The sequence below is a fragment of the Procambarus clarkii genome, chromosome 16 (genome assembly GCF_040958095.1).
Source record: "Procambarus clarkii isolate CNS0578487 chromosome 16, FALCON_Pclarkii_2.0, whole genome shotgun sequence".
In the NCBI taxonomy this organism is placed as follows: Eukaryota; Metazoa; Arthropoda; class Malacostraca; order Decapoda; family Cambaridae; genus Procambarus; species Procambarus clarkii.
Window position 1 is genome coordinate 32,715,905 of NC_091165.1, and position 19,552 is coordinate 32,735,456.

A 19,552-nucleotide genomic window follows, 5' to 3' on the forward strand; every position below is an offset into this window, starting at 1 on the left:
CCTTGCCTGACTATCCACTAGCAGGCTTGGGAAGAGTTATTAACTGGATACTTGGGAAAAGGTGTTAATTGTAATTAGTGGACTAAGTGGTATTAATAGACCCATCTCATTATCTGCACATAAGCTAATGAGAATATGGAGCAAGTATATTACTGACATAATATACTTGCTACAGACCACTTGAGTAGGACCACTAAAATCCACCGGAGCCTGCTAGGTCCCTAAGGAATGATCAAGCAGGAAACACTAGGTACAGGGACCACTCCCCAAATATAATATAAAAACAGCCTAAGGACAGTGGCAGTTGTTAACAATTTCACAGGTCCGGTGGATGACCCGCCACACACCGCAAGATAGGCGACCTTTGGCCGTGAACGCACAAAGCACACACAAATGTTTAAACTCTCTTCAGCTTTGTTACCTCAATTTTTGTGCTACGTCGTTCAGTTTGGAATCAAATTGTTCGCAATATCATGGCATGCTTTTTAAAACCAGTCCCATAATATTCAAACAATAAATGAAATTTGTACAAATTTTGATGCCGTTTGCGTCATCGGGCCCACTCCATTTTTTGGTTTTATAATGTCGACACCGTCATCGGGCCGCAAGAACGTTAAGGGCATTGGTGGGGTGCTGTGAAACTGAGCACGTGAGTCCCCTGTGCTACCCTCATATGAAACTCCCAACTGCCCCATCCACAAAGCCATGCAGAGGAGTCAAAGACCCATGTACAGTACTTCTAAGGACGAGGCACCTTCCACAGGAAGCTGGCCTCTCAGTGACAGCCATCCAAACCCACCAGGGAAAGCAATCCTGGCACCAGCGAACACCTAGAAATGATCACACTAGGCAAAAGCAGTTTCATGTGAACAGTAAATGGGAGTCAACATAAGAAGTGTGACAAATAAATATTCATTGTCAAGCAAATATTAAAAACCAGAACAAATACAAAGGCAAATGATTTCTGCAGGACAAACAGTGTCCAGGATTGTCAACATTTACATGAAAAACCACACTCAGAGTTGTGCAGAAAGAGGAGTCAGGCAAAATGACTAAAGTGTCAAGTTTAGAGGATCATGGACACAATGTGCCGTCCCCTGGTGGTTTGCTGTCACAACTAATGAGAGAGATGTTTCGTTAGCAAGTGGTTCGTATATTTCATGGATTCATCGTCTCACTTTCTATGCTTTGTTTACCTTGCCGATGGCATGTTTTAGCCGGCTCGTCTTTCCTGTGGTCTTTTCCTGGTTAGGGTGATCTTGTATCCCATGTTCCTAAAGCCTGGCTGCCTATTTAGAGGGCCAGGTTTCTGGTCCCCAGTAGGCTTACAATAACTTGCAAGGGCCTGGTATGGATGAGAGGTGGAGCTATCCAGGCATCTAGCACCAATGAGCCTCTTATAGTCCTCCCAAAAACATGATTTACATAATTTAATATGTATATGATATTTTATGGTTGAATCCTATGCAGAATTGTAGGAGATGCTTTGGAACTACAAGGCATCAAAATTGTCAAGAAGAACAATCTTTAGGGGAAATAGAACGAATAAGAATTAATAGTATCTCATTTGACAAAGATGGGTAAATCAATATCTGTATATTCTTAATTAATAACAACAACAATACTAACCAAGACATTGATGATCGCCGTGGCACCACAAGCTGAGGTAGCAATCTGTGTCACTTGTCGTGCTGAAGCCTGGAGTTCAGTCCAAATCATGACTTTTTTCACTCTTGGGCAACTTTCCTCTCCTCCGCCTTCACCCTCACTTGCCTATTGAATTTGACAAAAAATAGTAAAGAGCTGTACACCTAGGGTAGGAGCATGTTAGCATCCATAAGATTTCCATTTATTCAGACCATAGCTTGTCAAGAGTGGTGATACAGACTAGCATATCTTAGGATACAAACAAAGTGAAGTAATAAGCACAGGCTGTAATGGGGAGGCAAGTGGTGGTGGTATGGCATACAGGGGTGACTTGTCTTTTACACATTTAACCCTCTTTTTCACATTTCACATTCACAATTTCACATTTAATGTCTTTTTCATATTTAACCCTCAAACCGCAAGTGGTCCAAATGACTTCAACGCCCACAGGCGCTACAAAAAAAATCCAAAAAATTCTTTCGTCTTATAAAAGTGTTCATTTGTGTTCCCTGATCACGGAAAAAATAACAAAAAAATCGTAGGTGGCATATTTTAGCTGCAATAGGATAGGGAAGTCTGACAAAAAACCAGCGTTGACTGTAATGAAACGCCATTTTCTGGGTGAGACCCGGAGGCTCCCATGAGCTATACCAGGCTGATATGCTAATGTCATACATGGTTGATACCTGGTTGATGGGGTTCTGGGAGTTCTTCTACTCCCCAAGCCCGGCCCGAGGCCAGGCTTGACTTGTGAGAGTTTGGTCCACTAGGCTGTTGCTTGGAGCGGCCCGCAGGCCCACATACCCACCACAGCCCGGTTGGTCCGGCACTCCTTGGAGGAATAAATCTAGTTTCCTCTTGAAGATGTCCACGGTTGTTCCGGCAATACTTTCGCATCAGTCATGTGTATGGAGTTCTAGGGCCTACCGGGTACCACGGCCAGAACCTGGCCCCCTTAGAGAGGCAAGGGAAGCAATGGCCTATAGAAATCCCCGTGTGGTTGGAAGCATTCTATGTCTGCCATCGACCGGGTCAAACATCCAGAAAGGTAAGCATCCCAAAACAAACCCCTATTCTGGTAAAAATTGCTACCAAAAGCCGAACTAGGGGATAGAACTCCCCCAACAGAAAACAAGCAAACAAGTATGACATCACACGTCACCGCGCCACTGTCTGCACAGCTCCCCCCTCCCAGGGAGGGGGAAGGGGGAGCCCCAGACCTCTCACGCTGGCTATCCACCCATCAGTTCTGAGGCTGGAAAAACTGCCGACCGGAGGGAGGGAGGGAGGGAGGGTTGCCGGGAAGCCTCCAGGACTCACCCAGTAAATGACGTTTCATTACATTCAACGCTGGTTTTCTGGGGGGAGCCCTGTCGGCTCCCCGGAGCTAACTACCCACAGAGGAAGGTCAAAGGGACGGATCCGGGAGGCGAACACCGCGCACCCCTCAGCGGAAAGCGAGACAACTGGCTGCAACCGCCAACCCAAGGCGACACAGGCCAGAACGAGCCCGGGAACGACACGAGACAACGAGCAGTCAGGCCCCTGTCGACCGCCAAAAAGTCCCGTGCCCGAAGTCAGCAAGGACACGCCGCCAAGACGGCAGCAAGAGCAGCGAAACCAGGAACGCCACGGGCAAAGAACACAGGCAGGCTAACCGCAATAACACGGCGGACGACCCGGGACACCTTCTCCCGCGAACAGTGAAAAACGGAACCGGATCAACCGAAAGCGCGCCCAGGACACAAGCCGTGGCGCCCAAATAACAGCAGAGGACCGCAACTGAACACAAAACACGACGCACCCCCGGCCCGACCAACCAAGCACCAACAAACCAAGGACACCCCCCTGGAACGCTGCAGCCTCACCCCGTGCCAGAAAAGTGGGAGACAGCTGCAACCAAACAAACCAAACGCCATGACCGAAGGAGAGCAAGAAGCTCAGCGACCCGAGCCCTAGAAGCAAGCGCCAACAGGAATAGAGCCGTCAAAACAAACCCGAACTGAAGGGGCCACCACCAACCGAGGAGAAGAAAGAGCACGCTGTTCAGAGGCCAGAACGGCCCAAGCAACGCAAGAACACGCCGGAGGTGAAACAACGCACGAGACAACCTACGAACGGCGCAGATGTAATACCAAGACCAAAAGCAAGCCGAAGCGGCACTGCCAGCACCGCACGAAACGAGACGACAGTATGCGGCAAGTCAACGGCCCCCAACCCCCACCAGAAAAGCCAAGCTGACGCCAACAAACACAGCCACCTAAGAAGACACAGAAGGAAAAGGAAGGACTGCCAAATTACCCCATACTGCCGCCAAGAAAAGCACGCAGGTTGGACACCAACTACGAAGCCACTCGACCACCTACCAAAGGTGAGACTTGAAGCAGAACCAAACCAGTCCCGTCCAGGTTGATCCAAGCCTAGGAAGAGGTGGAGCGGCGGGAAGATCTCGGGTGCAACCACCGAGGAGGCAGAGCCGGAAACCCAAGCCGGCAAAGACACGAGATGGAACGTCTGTCGAACAGAACATCCCCCCCCAACGCGAGCGAGCTCACCAGGAAACCGGAAACCACGAGCCAGACGCGAGACCCCAGAGAAGGAACACTGGGAGATCTTGAAAAAGCCCACAGGCAGGGCAAGCCAGGAAAACAGGAACCCAAACCTGGTAACAGGAAGGCCAAAAGGCACAAACAAAACACACAACAGCGTGAAGGAGATGCACGAGGAAGGGAAGTGGTGGAAGCGGACCCCACACACAGCTGCAAGTGCAGACATGACAGAGCCCAGAAGATGTCAGGGAAGCGACAGGGGAGAGGCAGGATGAAAGAGCCAAAACACAACCCCAGGCACAAAACTGCAGCAAAATGTCACCCCACAATATCCCGACACAGTAACAAGTACCACATGTCACCGTGGCACACGCTACCAATGCACACGCGGACAAGCAACATGCACTACACACAACAGGCAATATGCAACATACAACCGGAAGGAATGTCTCGCGGCGAAGGCAGAGAATGGCGGAGCCTGACTCCAGACAGGAGCAAAAGTAGATACGAAAAGAGCCCAGCAGGCCCAGGAACCCGCACACTAAGTGACCGACAGTGGAGAGGCGGGACCAAGAGCCAAAGCCCAACCCCAACAAGCACAACTAGGTGAGGACAGCTAGGGGAGAACAGAGAATCCAATGTTCCATCGATGTTTGTATCTCACCTTGTAAGCATGTACATTACCTGAATGAACATCTGAACTTCAATTTGAATGTACATGGAAAAGCTAAGCCAGGTACAGCAAGACTGGCAAGGAATGAGGGACCCAGAAAGCATGGGAACAAATAACCCAAACAAGGAAGGCCCCAGGAAGAAGCACGGAAGGGCTGAACAAAACGCCACAAGCACACACCAACACGCAACCACAGCAGCAAAACCGCAGCAAAAGGTCACCACAAAACACCCTTTACACAGGAACATGTACCACACAACAGGCACCACCACGTACGCACTGAGGAACACGGTTTTGGTGGGGCCCCGAACACAAGCACAAAACCCGCTTGATACCTGCTTGATGGGGTTCTGGGAGTTCTTCTACTCCCCAAGCCAGCATGGGTGGACATGCATAGGAGAGGGACTGGATGGGCACAGTCAGGAGCCGCCCTGTATGACTAATCATCCTGCGAGATGGGGACTTTTAGTATCACTGCTACCTTATTCACTTTTGTGGTCATGATATCCTCATAATGCACCCAGAGCTGCACCCTGATGCAGAGTGGATTCTAGCAGTAAAGCATCTCTGCACGCTCTCCAGGTCAGCAATTTCTCCAGCTTTCAAAGGGGCTGTCATTGTGCAGCAGTATTCCACTCTAGAGAGCACTAGCGTCTTGAAAATATCATCATCGGTATAGCATCTCTAGTGTAAAAGGTTCTTGTTATCCAACCTGTCATTTTTCTTGCAGTTGTGACTGCTACTTTATTGTGTTCTTTAAATGTAAGGTCGTCCAACATCAGTACACCCAAATCCTTTACATTGCCTTTCTGTTCTATGTTATGATTTGACTGAGTTTTGTACGTCGTTTCCGTTTTTATATTTTCATTTTTTTCATAGCGCATGAGCTGAAACTTATCTTCGTTAAACACCATGTTATTTTCTGTAGCCCATAGAAAGACCTGATATACATCTGATTAAAGGTTTGCCGTGTCCTCTATGTTGTCTACTCTCATAAAAATCCTAGTGTCATCTGCAAAGGATGATACAGTACAGTAAAGGATGAAAGGTTGTGTCCTTGTCTATGTCCGATATGAGGACATATCGATACCCCATACCACGGGGGTAACAGTTCGAATGGAGACAGAGCACAAAGTCTTGACGACTCCAAACCCTCTGCTGTGCATGGCTGCAAACCCTCACACCATACTGTGAGCCCCATGAAAGGGAGGAGAGCAACGATACTAGCTAGCTTGGTGAGTGCTAGTCTAAGTCCCAACCTAGAATCAAGCCATTCATGAAGATGTTGAGCAAGGGAGAAGGAAGGCACCCGGGAATCAAACCCCCAAAAAACCAGTGTTGAATGTAATGAAATGCCATTTTCTGGGCAAGCCCTGGAGGCTCCCCGAAGCTATCCGAATTGATATAATGCTATATTAGTTTGGGGTCATCAGTCACAGGAGTCCTTTTGCCTACCAGGGACCACGAGCCAGAACCTGGTCCCCTCAGAGGTGCATGGAGCAATGGCTTATGAGTACTTTACAGAATGTCATAATTACCATCAACTGGGAAAGGCACCCAGAGAGATTAGCCAAACAAAACAAACCATCAATCTAGTGAAATTGTGACTTACGTCCAACAGGAGCAAAAGAACTCTCTTAGGAAGAAAACAAACAAGCGACACTTCATCCAACTAACACTCCCGTTCGTTAACATTACTCCCCCCCCCCCTCCCTGAAGGGGAGTAGCACTACCGTTACCCCCATCGGGTCCTTCCTGAAGGAATGACGCGAGAGCAGGAAACCTCCGGAAAGACGATCTTGATGGGCCCAAGACACACAGAACTGAATCCTGGGTTTAACTGTTGACTTTCCCCAACCTTGGGGTTGGGGAAAGTCAGACTTGGGAAAAGTTGCATTAAAATCACACTCATACAGGTAAGGAAAATGTGAAATCCCTCCTATTGCAACAGGAGACCCTCCTCAGAGAGAACAATGAACCACCTGGAGTCAAAACAAGACCCAAGGGCCCATATCAGACTCCTGCCAAGGCCTGGAAGCCACACTCAAGGACCCTGGGGTGCCCTTGGAGCTGGCATCCGTCCCTACCACCCTGGATAAAAAAGTGGAGTCCAGGGTAGAGTTTCAGAAGAGTGGGCTTGTCGTGAAGGAAAACCCGAAACCTCGGTGGAACTAGCCGGCTCAACTGCTTTTATGCCCAATTTGAAATGGGTAAATCCAGAGCTGGCAAGTCACAACCTCTGCTAAACCCTGACTCAACCCAGAAACTGGAGGTGGGGAGGCCCCTTTCTCCCCTCCCCCCAGACGAGTCAGGGAGGTGGCGTGAACGAGCTCACACTAGTTTCGAAAGATTTAATCTTTTGTTAACATAGTTGGGCAAGTTCATTAAGTGGGTCGTGAGGCTTCTTGTCTCTCTCTGCTTCCCCAAGTGCTATATAGTCTTAATGGATTGGCACTCTTCTCCTGATAATTTCCCCCTTCCTTCTTAAACCCAACACTGGTTGGTTTTGACTCGCTGACTTTGAGTGCCTTTCCTGGTGGGGTGGCAAAATGTCACTGCTCCCTGTGCATTTGTGAGGAGATGGCCAGGTTCTGGCTCTGGTCCCTGGTAGGGCTAAGAACTCCACAGGTGACACAACCTGGTAGACGGGAACCATCTAAGTGTACAACTTCACAGAGCCTCAAGAGAAATATACTTTATAAATATATATTCCCAGAAAAATATACTTTAAGTATTGTTCAGATACTGTAGTATTGGCTAACTAGAAAAGTGACTATGAATCATGTCTACCGTTATTGTATAACTGATTATTTTCAATAATTTTTGGGAGACAAAGTTTAGTATGGACAAATAAGGCTAACATATATGAGGTTGTTGCATGCAGCACACACCGTATTTGGATCCTGCATGGGATTTGTGTTCTTGGGTCGTAAGGATTTAACTGGAAGTGGACAAGGAATTCCACCAGTTCCTATCACAGTGCAGGTGGTACTTCCTGTTGAAGTCATCAGAAGGCTAGCCAAGGGAGGCATGCCTGACGCGTGACTGACTGGAGTTGGTGCTGCTGGAGCGGGTGTCACGCCTGCACTTTGACCCCTACACCCTATACTGCTGTCTGTGCTGGCACCACCTGCAATTCCATGGCACCCTGCATTTCCACCCTGAAATTTAACAAAATATAAATAGATTTCCTTCAAAGAAGAAGAGTACAGAAGCATTAAATTACAATATTATAATATACAAGATTTTTTTTAATAAATTACTTAGAACATATAAAGTACTGTATAAATGACAAATTTTGTTTTATACTTTTTAATATAATACAATACACAATGGTGAAGAACTGTGAGTGTCAACCCCCTGCAATGACCCATCAATAAAGGAAAGACCGAGGAAACAATGTAAGAGGACACTGACCCGTTAAAAATTTGCCTTCTAGATGAATCGATCAAAGTTTAACCACTCGTATTTTATATTTTATTTTATTTTTTATTAACATTTGCAGAATATACAAAAGACCCCTGACTGTGATAAAAATTACCAGGATTCTCACAATAGCAAGATCGCAGTGATAATTAGTATTGTGTGTAGTATGGTGGGAGGAGTAATCTTGGCGAGGGAGGAAGGTAGTGTTGTCTCCTGACTCAGTGTGGCAACCTGTTATTGTCTGAACTCACCATAACAGCTTAGTGGTTCACTATGGTGAACACAAATGTAGATACAATGGTACCTTGATAAACAACTGCCCTAGAGTACAAATTTTTTGGTATATGACATCAAATTCATCATAAATTATGAATTGGTGTACAACGTTTTACTTGAAAGACGATGTCTGTTAATATGCGTATGGGTCAAACGAGCGTGTGGTGCTCGGGGCGAGGCACTCTCAGTTTGTTTAACAGTGTATCCCGCGAAGTGATGACTGCGCTTCAATTCTTTATGAAGAATTTAATTGTTTTTCTGCTTTTTTTTTTAACAAAAGTTCTTATTATATATAATGCCATGGGTCCCAAGAAAGTCAGTGGTAAGGTTCAACCTAAGAAAACACATGTGAGGACCATAGAGGAAAAACAAGAGATCATTCATAAACATGAAAATGGTAAGAGGGTTGTTAAAGTAGAGAAGAGGATGTCCCTTCCTCATTTATCAAGAAAATGTGTGCAGTATGGGAAGAATTGCAAAGTTTTGATGAAAAGTGTCACCCAAATCAAGCTGTAGCAGGCCGTTGTGTTAACCTTTTTAACCCTTAAACTGTGCAAGGTGTATATGTACGCCATGAGTAACATGTCCCACCGTGCGCATGGCGTATATATACGCCAAAGGGTGCCAGGCACGATTCAAACGTCCCGCGGTGTAAAGGGGTCACCCATACCGTAGCCAGGGGCGATTGTAAACAGACGCCATTTTGAAAAAAAATCTAGAGCAGGCCTCCTTTGTTTCACAGGCCTTAGTTAGTGGCCAGACACCATGGCGAGCACATCACGACTCAGCGTGCGACCTCGCTCACCACGCCGAGCAGACTTTGACCGAAGACGAAATTGCAGATGAATTGTTCAAGGACGTTGACGAATCTGATATTGACGACTCAGATATGGATGAAGATTATACCCAGCCTGAAGAATAGAAACAACGGATAGTGAGGGGGAACATATGGGTGCCACGAGGGTGAGGATGCCACACGAGTTACCCGCTACTACTCAACACCACCTCGTGCCCAAGCACGTTGTTCATCTGTACCATTGCAAGTTTATGATATGATCGACGAGTCTGAAACAGGTGAATCTTTCTCAGGTTTTAGTGATGAAGAATCGGAGAATAGTTTTACCCCAGCTGCTAGTGCCAGTACAAGTTTCGCCGCATCAGCTGCCCGCCCAGCCAAGCGCCGCCGCATGGAACAATATGGCGACAATGAGGAACAAATTCCCTCATGTTCCAAATCTTTTTCCTCATCTACCCTTCCTGCCCCTACTGTTGCAATGCCTGCTTCAGCTCTTGGTCCCCGGATTCCTCGCAGTGGTGCAGCTAATGGCTCTCGGAAGGCAGCAGGTTTGTGTGTGTTTGTGATGGGGAAGATTTTGTTCCACAAATTCCCGACTTGACGACAGAGATGTGGGAATTACAGATCTTTTCCCTGATACTGGTGACGAAATGTGTGAAATGGACTTCTTCGATGAGCCGCTCGTGGAACACATTGTTCATGAAACGAACAGACTTGCGGCCGATCTCATTGAAGGTGAGGAAGTATCAGAATTTTCACGACTACAGCGTTGGAAAGAGACAACTGTTGGTGAACTGTATGTGTTTTTCGCAATTTGCATGTTGATGAAACATTGTGCGAAACACGTAATTTCAGATTATTGGAGCAAAAACAACGCTGTTCCAACACCATTGTTCGGGAAATATATGTCCCAAGACAGATTTCTGTTGATCCTACGGTGCATTCATTTTGCAAATAATGCAGACGAGAGACAGGATGATAGGCTTTGGAGGGTGAGGCACGTGCTAAATGACCTGATTGGAAAGTTCCGAGATTACTACGTACCAGCTCAGAAGCTGGTTATTGATGAATCCCTTGTGCTTTTCAAAGGACGTGCTGCCTTCAAGCAGTATATTCCCTCAAAACGTCACCGATTTGGACTGAAATTTTTTGTGCTCTGTGACTGTGAATCAGGAATGGTGTTACACATGATACTTTATTCCGCCACAAATGTAGATATTCCTGCTAATGACGAACGTGGCTTCTCAGGTAGTGTGGTGAAGTCACTGCTTGCACCATATCTGAACAAGGGCCACATACTGTACACACATAACTATTATACCAGTCCCATGCTAACAAAATTCTTGCTTGATAATAAGACTGGAGTGTGTGGAACAGTAAAGCCAAAACGAAGGAACATGCCTGTGTTTGACACTGGTATGCAAGTAGGTGATTGCGATGTAAGAAAAAGTGGTGCAATGCTTTCAGTGCGGTGGAAAGACAGACATGAAGTGAACATGTTGACCACCATTCACCCTGGTACAATGGTAGACAGTGGCAAGGTGAACAGAACAACAAAGCAAATAATATATAAGCCAGATTGTGTGATGGACTACAGCATCAACATGCGTTTAGTTGATAAATGTGACATGATGGTGGGTGCTGTTGAGTGTGTATGGAAAACAGTGAAGTGGACAAAGAAAATGATTTTCCACCTTATTGACGTAACAATGCTGAACAGTTACAACATGTTTCTTGTGAAGACAGGTAGAAAACCATATTTCCATTTGTTTAGTTTTCAAGTTGTGAAACAGTTACTATGTAAATTTGGCAAGGACACACCTGGCATACAAAGACCCATTCGAGACCCAATATTGAACCATGCTCCTGCACCCAGGCTCGCTTACAGGGAGGCCTTTCTGATACACCAAATCAAGAAATTACCACCAACTGGAGCTCGTGCAGCAGGCCAGCGTCGGTGTGTTGTGTGTTCCAGTACCAAATTGAGGCCACAGAAACGTAAATTGGTGTTGACATGGTGCGAAGCGTGTACCGTCCCTCTGTGCCATATCGACTGTTTCGCACAGTATCAGTCTCCAGGACTACTAAATGTGTAATTCTTTGGTAAATAAATGTACATATCAAGTTAATTTTTGTGTTTATATTCAAAAACCCCCAAATACATTGAATATTTCCTGTAAATTATACCATTTTGGTGGGCATACTTGTGACACTAATATGTGAGCGCCTAGTGAGTTTATACCATTGTTATTATAATACAACGTCTATTGGTAATAATTGGAACAATACTAGCGAAAAAAATTTGTGTAAAATGACCCAAGAATACTGTAAATAATTATGCGAAAATAAATTCGCGGCAACTCGGGCCACGTGAGCGGCCGTGAGTGACGGCTGCCTGACGCAGCACCCTTAAGCGCTCACGTTCTGTGACGTCATCGCCCAACTTCTCGGCTCAATTGTGTCATTGGTATGTATAATAGAATTTTTTTATTATTTTTCCCGTGCTCAGGGGGGACAAATTAACATGTTTAGAAGAGGAAAAAAAATTGAATTTTTTTTTCTTGCGCACAGGGGTGTAAATGTCCCCAGGACCCCTGAGCAATGTAAGGGTTAATGATAATGTGATGTCTCACTTCAGACAAGTGTTACAATGTAGGGAAAAACAAGTGTCGCTACACAGGTTTTTAGTGAGAAAAACAAGGAATGAACCACAAGCAGGTCCTAGTGGTATGCAGGCAAAATGTAGGAGAGTGTACACCCCAGAAAAGTCATCACTGCTTGATGTTATAATGGAAGGGGGACTCCCCTTCCAAACACTAACACTTCTCCTCCCCTCCTACTCCTCCTCACCGTCTTCCATACGCCAACAAGCGTCCTCATTGACGGTAAGATATACATACTGTATTGTAGCCCAAAATGACTGATATTCAGTATAAAATGCATTTTTAGGTTAATATTGTAATTCTTATTACATACATAGTAATTACTTATTACATAATTCTTATTACATTATTTCCCATAAGAAATATTATTATTTCTTATGGGAAAATTCTATTTGGTTGGCGAATTTTACGGTGTACAACGCGTCTCTGGGAATGGATGAATGGTTTGTAAACGAAGGTACCACTATTTTTATATAACGTGTGTATATAGTGTAATAACAGCAAAAGGAGTATGTTGGGAGGAGCCATTTTGGTGAAGGAGGTGGCATCGTCTGCTAGCTGCTGTGTCACTTGTCGAGACAAAGCACACAGCTGGGAACACCATCAATGAAGCCACCTGCTCACCATAAAAGTGGAGATAGACCCCGTGTAAATAAGACCAGACACAAAGACGTGAGGAAAAAATCGACTCGGCTACATAACGGAGAGGCCCGATCTGCTGAAGGGGGCAGAGAAGTGGGAAGACCCCGGGTTCAGACACCGAGCAAGCAGCACCTGAAACCAAGGCTGGGCAGGCCACCAAGGGGCCAAAAGGCCTACTCTCCCTTGGAAATCTCCAAGCGAGGTAGGACCTGGAGCAACAGCAAAACCGAGGTAAAGATGTACAGGCAACCCCATCTCAACCAGTCCTACCTGAAAGCCACGACCCCAATGGCCTCGCAGTTGGGGAAGGGTGCCACATAAATCGGAAGATGCTGCGACCACAACCATGCGAAAAGGTCCACTCCAGGAGCCTGTATGTCTGGCAAAGACAACTGAAAGAATCAGCGTTGACTGTCCATACAGTGGACAGGAGAATGAACTGAGACAAGCCGTCCGCCAGGACGTTGGACACCCCTCCAAACTTGAACGACCAGAAGAGCCAGACCCTGAGAACTTTCAATGAGAACTTGAAAGCAGACAAGTCACCCAAAACGACCAGCCCCAAAAGCCAAGGACTGCACCGAACCCCCGCAGTTCAGGCAATGAACCATTGGGGAGCAGTCCGAATGGAGCCGGATCATCAATCTGCAAGCAACCCGAACCTACCGAAGCAACAACCACACTGCCGCGAACACCCGCACCATGCTGTGTGCCCGGCAGAAGGACGGACTCCACCGCCCCCGGCTGGCCTGGTGAGAACTGGTCACAAAGCCCCAGCCAAGAGATGACGCGTCCGTGAACACATCAAGCAAAGTCTCGGCTAGGTGCCAAGACACTGAACTCCGAAAAGCTCTAAGAAGAAGCTGGCGATACAGCAACTAACGCAAAGACCCTGGAGCCCAAACCCAACGATCGTGAGAGAGGCGGGAGGGACCTCCCCGAAGGAACCAGAACAGCCAACGAAGCCAAACCCAACCCGGCGAGCAGACGAAAATGGCAATGCTCAGGCTCCTGCACAAATCCTTGAGCAACCACCGTGTGATACGGGAGCCCCCCAGAAACAGGCAAAGGCAGGACCGCAGCCGAAGCAGAGCCTCCAGAGGGAGAAACACGGAAGCGGTCCGAGTCCCACACAAAACCCAGCCAACACTGAACTTGAGAGGTAACCAAACGGGACTTCCTCCAGGTCACCAGGAACCTGAACTGGGAAAGAACCAAATCCCTGGCGAGCAGACAGGCCGACTGGCTGGGAGCCCACACCAGCCAGTCATCGAGGTAGGCCAGAACCCGAACGCTCAAATTCAAACCAAATGGAGGGCAACAGAAGCGATAAACCTGTCGCCCCACGACAAAACCGAGCCAGTCCCTGAACCCCCGGGGAAATTGGAACATGGCAATACGCATCCCAGAGGTCCAGGGACACCATCCAAGCACCCAGCTCCAAATAGAGAGGACCTATGACAGTAGTCATCCGACGGGAGAGGCAAGAACCCACCCCAAGATGACCCAACAGAGTGCAGGAGAAGGGGCCCGCCCCACCAACCCTGAACCCCATGAAAGAGGAGGGGCCACCCAATGCCAGAGCAGGCCGCACGAAAAGACCCGAAAAGCCCACAAATCACGGAACCATGCGTGAGCAAACAGCTCAAGCCTCCCACCCATCGCCCTGTCAGTGGGATGATCCACGAAAGGGTAGAAGTCCCCTAACGCGAACCTGACCTCCACACAGAGCTATCACCGTGCTGACCAGAGGAAGACGGCCCCCGAAGGCTGCGCCGGCAACGAAACTGGCACTACTGGCCTACCACGACGGGAGGAACCTCAAGCTCCAGCACGAACCTTCCTTGATGATCCCCACGGGCCCCCTGGAAAACCAACAAGGCCTACATGAGATGACAGCTAAAAGAAGTTGCCTACAGCTACTGCACCACCACAGACTCTGCAAACAGCTAGAGACAAAAAGGCGAAGACAACCCAGGAGCCAGGACCCAGGCGGATTCCACAGAGGAAGCAAGCACCACATGCCGACATGCGAGACAACGCACACCTTCACTCAAAAGGTAACACCCCTAGTGTCAACACTTACATCAGAGGAGCTCCAGCATATTTCATCAATCCTAAGTATTGTAGTACAGGTTGATGATAGTGAGTGGTGTCCCAGAGAACATAAAGGTATAATGCTTTTGAAAAATAGAAGAGATAACAGGAATGTGCTAAGGGAAGTGAAAAAATTGGATGAGAAAACGTTGTCCTAGTGTTTCAGTGCAGACAAGAACATTCAAGATGGCCGCTGACAAGAGGAACAACATAACAGAGCTTGATTTTGGGCGATTCAATGAAGAAAGCATTGACATAAGCAGTCTACACAACAAGTTGGTAAAATTAGATACTATAGTGAACTCTCATGTAGAAATAATCAGTAAATTGAAAGAAAGTAATGACCATTTGTGTACCTAAGTTTCTTTTCTTGAAGATTTAGTGAAAGACTTGTGCAATGACAAGAATCAATTGGAAACAAAGTGCAAAGATGAAGGAAGTTACACAGGGAATAGAACAGTGCAAGGAGGATACACAACTCACCTATGCACAAGTGGCCAAGGAGAAGGAAAAAATAGTAGTAGTAGTAAAGGAAGCCCAACACTGCAGCAACCAAGATAAAACAAACATTAGGTTGGAAGTGAGAAAGGAATTGGCATCTAACCCGAAGTTGATGCAAAACACAGTCGATTGGAGTAAGTCCCTGATCATTTTTGGTTGCAAAGAAAAGGAGATAACATCTAGGTCAAAAAGAGCTGTAGAAGAAGCGAAAGTAGTAGATAAAATTGTTGGCCTCGTGGAAGGTCTTACTACCATAGAGAATGTGTGTGACTACGGGAGAATAGGCAGGTACGTAAAAGGGAAAGATCGACCTTTGAGGATCACCCTAAACGGTGCCAAACAGAAGGAAGAAGTACTAAGGAATACTAGAAAATTACGAAGTGATGAGGATGGGAAAGTGCGGTCATTAGGACGAGATCTTTCAAGAGAAGACAGAGAGAAGCTGAAACTGAACCTCGTAGAGGCAAAACGTCTAAATGAGAGCAGAAACGAAAAAGAAATAATTTTTTTCCTACAAAGTGATAAGGGTAGGCAGGCCAGTAAAATGGTACAAAAATGCAAACCAACAAAATTGCTAGAGAGAGGGATAGTGAAGAATAATGACGGGTAACATGTTCCTGAAAACAGTATACACCAATGTTGATGGAGTGAAATCGAAGATACTGGAGTTAAGTGATGTAATACAGCTACATACACCAGACATTGTTACACTCACAGAGACAAAATTTGAAGATGTTATTTTAAATGAGGTCATATTCCCAAGGGGCTACTCAATTTGGAGACGGGACAGAAAAATTAGGAAAGGCGGTGGCGTTGCTGTGCTGGTGAAAGAACACCTAAAGGTGAACGAAATAATGACTGCCAATCCACAAGAAGTTGACATAATAGCACTAGAGATCTGCCATGAGGAGGACAAACCCCGAACATACCAGCGATACAAATGATGCGAGAAACAACTACACGGCAGCGAGGAGAGAGGCAGAAAGAAATTTTGAAAAAGAGATTGCAGACAAATGTAAAACAGAACCAGATCTATTCTATAAATGCATTATAAATTCATAAACAACAAATTGCAGGTAAGGGATAATATTCAGAGGTTGAAAATGGAAAATAGATTCACGGAAAATGAAAAGGAAATGTGTGAAACATTAAACGAAAAGTTCCAAAGTGTGTTTTGTACAAAATGAAATCTTCAGGAAACCAGACACAATAAGAATTCCAGAGAACAGAGCACATAAAGGTGTCTAGAGACGAAGTGGAAAAAATGCTCAAGGAGATAAGTAATAACAAAGCAGTTGGTCCAGACGGAGTTTTACCATGGGTTCTGAGAGAATGTGCACCTGAGCTCAGCATTCCATTTCAACTGATTTTTCAGGCATCCTTGTGCACAGGAGTTGAAGCTGATGCATGGAAAAAGGCTAACATAGTTCCAATCTACAAAATGGGCAGCAGGGAACACCCCCTCAATTATAGACCTTAATCATTGACAAAGTGTAATAGTCAAAATATTTGAAAAAATAATTAAAACTAAATGGGTAAACACCTGGAGAAAAACGAAATAATATTAGGCAGACAGTACGGTTTTTGATCTGGAAGATCCTATGTAATGAACTTATTCAGTTTCTATGATCGAGCCACAGAGATTTTACAGGAAAGAGATGGTTGGGTTGACTGCATCTATCTGGCTTTCGACAGAGTTCCACATAAGAGGTTGTTCTGGAAACTGGAACATATTGGAGGGGTGACAGGTAAGCTTCTAACATGGATGAAAAATTTCCTGGCAGAAAAATGAGGGCCGTAATCAGAGGCAATGTATCGAACTGGAGAAATGTCATGAGTAGAGTATCACAGGGTTCAGTTCTTGCACCGGTAATGTTCGTTGTCTCCGTAAACGATCTACCAGTTGGAATACAGAATTATATGAACATGTTTGCTGATGATGTTAAAATGATAGGGAAGATAAGAAACCTAGATGATTGTCATGCCCTTCAAGAAGACCTGGACAAAATAAGTAAGCAACACTTGGCAAATGGAATTTAATGTGAATAAATGCCATGTTATGGAACGTGGAATAGGAGAACATAGATCCCACACAACCTATAAATTATGTGAGAAATCTTTAAAGAATTCTGACAAAGAAAGGGATCTAGGTTGGGGGGTGGGGGGGTTCTAGATAGAAAACTGTCACCTGAGGACCACATTAAAACCACTGTGCGAGGAACCTATGCTACACTTTCTAACTTCACATTTGCTTTTAAATACATGAATGGAGAAATACTAAAGAAATTGTTCACGACTTTTGTTAGACCAAAGCTGGAATATGCAGCGGCTGTATGGTGCCCATATCTCAAGAAGCACATCAACAAACTGGAAAAGGTGCGACATGCCACTAAGTGGCTCCCAGAACTGAAGGACAAGAGCTACGAGGAGAGGTTAGAGGCATTAAATATGCAAAAACTAGAAGATAGAAGAAAAAGAGGTGATATGATCATTACGTACAAAATAACAATAAGAATTGATAAAATCGATAGGGAAGACTTCCCGAGACCTGGAACTTCAAGAACAAGAGGTCATAGATTTAAACTAACGAAACAAAGCTGCCGGAGGAATATAAGAAAATTCACTTTTGCAAACAGTGGTAGACGGTTGGAACAAGTTAGGTGACAAGGTGGTGGAGGCCAAAACAGTCAGTACTTTCAAAGCGTTACATGACAGAGTGCTGGGTAGATGGGACACCACGAGCGTAGCTCTCATCCTATAACTACACTTAGGTAATTACACACCGCAAAAAACCAGAGTTGAATGTAATGAAATTCCATTTTCTGGTTGAGCCCCAGAAGCTCACCCAGAAAAATTATACACCCGGAGGTGTATGTATAATGTCCAATTATACACCCAGAGGCTCCCTGAAGCTTATCAGGCTAATGTATGTTATATCAGACTGGGACTCTAGCCATGGAGTTCAGACCTACCAGGGACCATGAGCCAGAACCTTGCCCCTTCATAGAGGTTTCAGGGAGCAATGGCCCTAGGAAAACCCCTTTGTGGTTGGGGTTTTTCCTTATCTGCCATCGACCGGGGTTAGGCACTCAGAAAGAGGCATAACAAAACAAACCCCACATGGTAAGAAATTAACAACACAAACCGAACAGAGTTAGAACTCACTAATATCCCAAGGAAACATGCAAACAAGCAAACGTAACCTTACTGCTGCACAGCTCTTCCGCGCAGCCTTCCCCCCCTCCCTGAGAGGAGGAGGGGGGCCCCAGACCTCACCACACCGGCTGCATAGCATCCCAGTTCAGAAGCTGAGCTTCAACAAACGCGAAAAAACTGCCGACCAGTGGGAGGGAGGGTCACCAGGGAGCCTCCGGGGCTCACCCAGAAAATGGCGTTTCATTACATTCAACACTGGTTTTCCGAGGGAAGCCCCACGACTCCCTGGAGCTATATACCCAAAGAGAAGAAAAAGAAAGGGCTGACCCGGGAAGAGGCCGCCACAAACTCCGCAACACGAAGTCGAGACAACAGGCTGCAACCCAAAGCAACACAAGAACACCCAGGAGCAGATACGTTCACAAAATAATGGGTAATTACCAAAGTGTAATTACCTAAGTGTAGTTACAGGATGAGAGCTACGCTCGTGGTGTCCCGTCTTCCCAGCACTCTTTGTCATATAACGCTTTGAAACTACTGACGGTCTTGGCCTCCACCACCTTCTCACTTAACTTGTTCCAACCGTCTACCACTCTATTTGCGAAGGTGAATTTTCTTATATTTCTTCGGCATCTGTGTTTAGCTAGTTTAAATCTATGACCTCTTGTTCTTGAAGTGCCAGGTCTCAGGAAATCTTCCGTCGATTTTATCAATTCCTGTTACTATTTTGTATGTAGTGATCATATCACCTCTTTTTCTTCTGTCTTCTAGTTTTGGCATGTTTAATGCTTCTAACCTCTCCTCGTAGCTCTTACCCTTCAGTTCTGGGAGCCACTTAGTAGCATGTCTTTGCACCTTTTCCAGTTTGTTGATGTGCTTCTTAAGATATGGGCACCACACAACAGCTGCATATTCTAGCTTTGGCCTAACAAAAGTCATGAACAATTTCATTAGTATATCGCCATCCATGTATTTAAATGCAATTCTGAAGTTAGAAAGCATAGCATAGGCTCCTTGCACAATATTCTTTATGTGGTCCTCAGGTGATAGTTTTCTATCTAGAACCACCCCTAGATCTCTTTCTTTATCAGAATTCTTTAAAGATTTCTCACATAATATGTAGGTT

The 19,552-nt window shown here is 45.8% G+C and overlaps 1 protein-coding gene across 2 annotated transcripts in view; it reads right to left on the reverse strand.

Annotated features, from left to right (window-relative positions):
* LOC123760109 (uncharacterized) overlaps window positions 1-19,552 on the reverse strand; it is a 109,382-nt gene that overhangs the window by 44,289 nt on the left and 45,541 nt on the right. For both annotated transcript variants that reach the window (XM_045745592.2, XM_069325424.1), the window contains exons 4-5: window positions 7,761-8,030; window positions 1,630-1,773 (exon numbers count right to left, since the gene is read on the reverse strand). In XM_045745592.2, coding sequence (XP_045601548.2) covers window positions 1,630-1,773; window positions 7,761-8,030 — 414 coding nt within the window. The remainder of the gene's footprint in view (window positions 1-1,629; window positions 1,774-7,760; window positions 8,031-19,552) is intronic.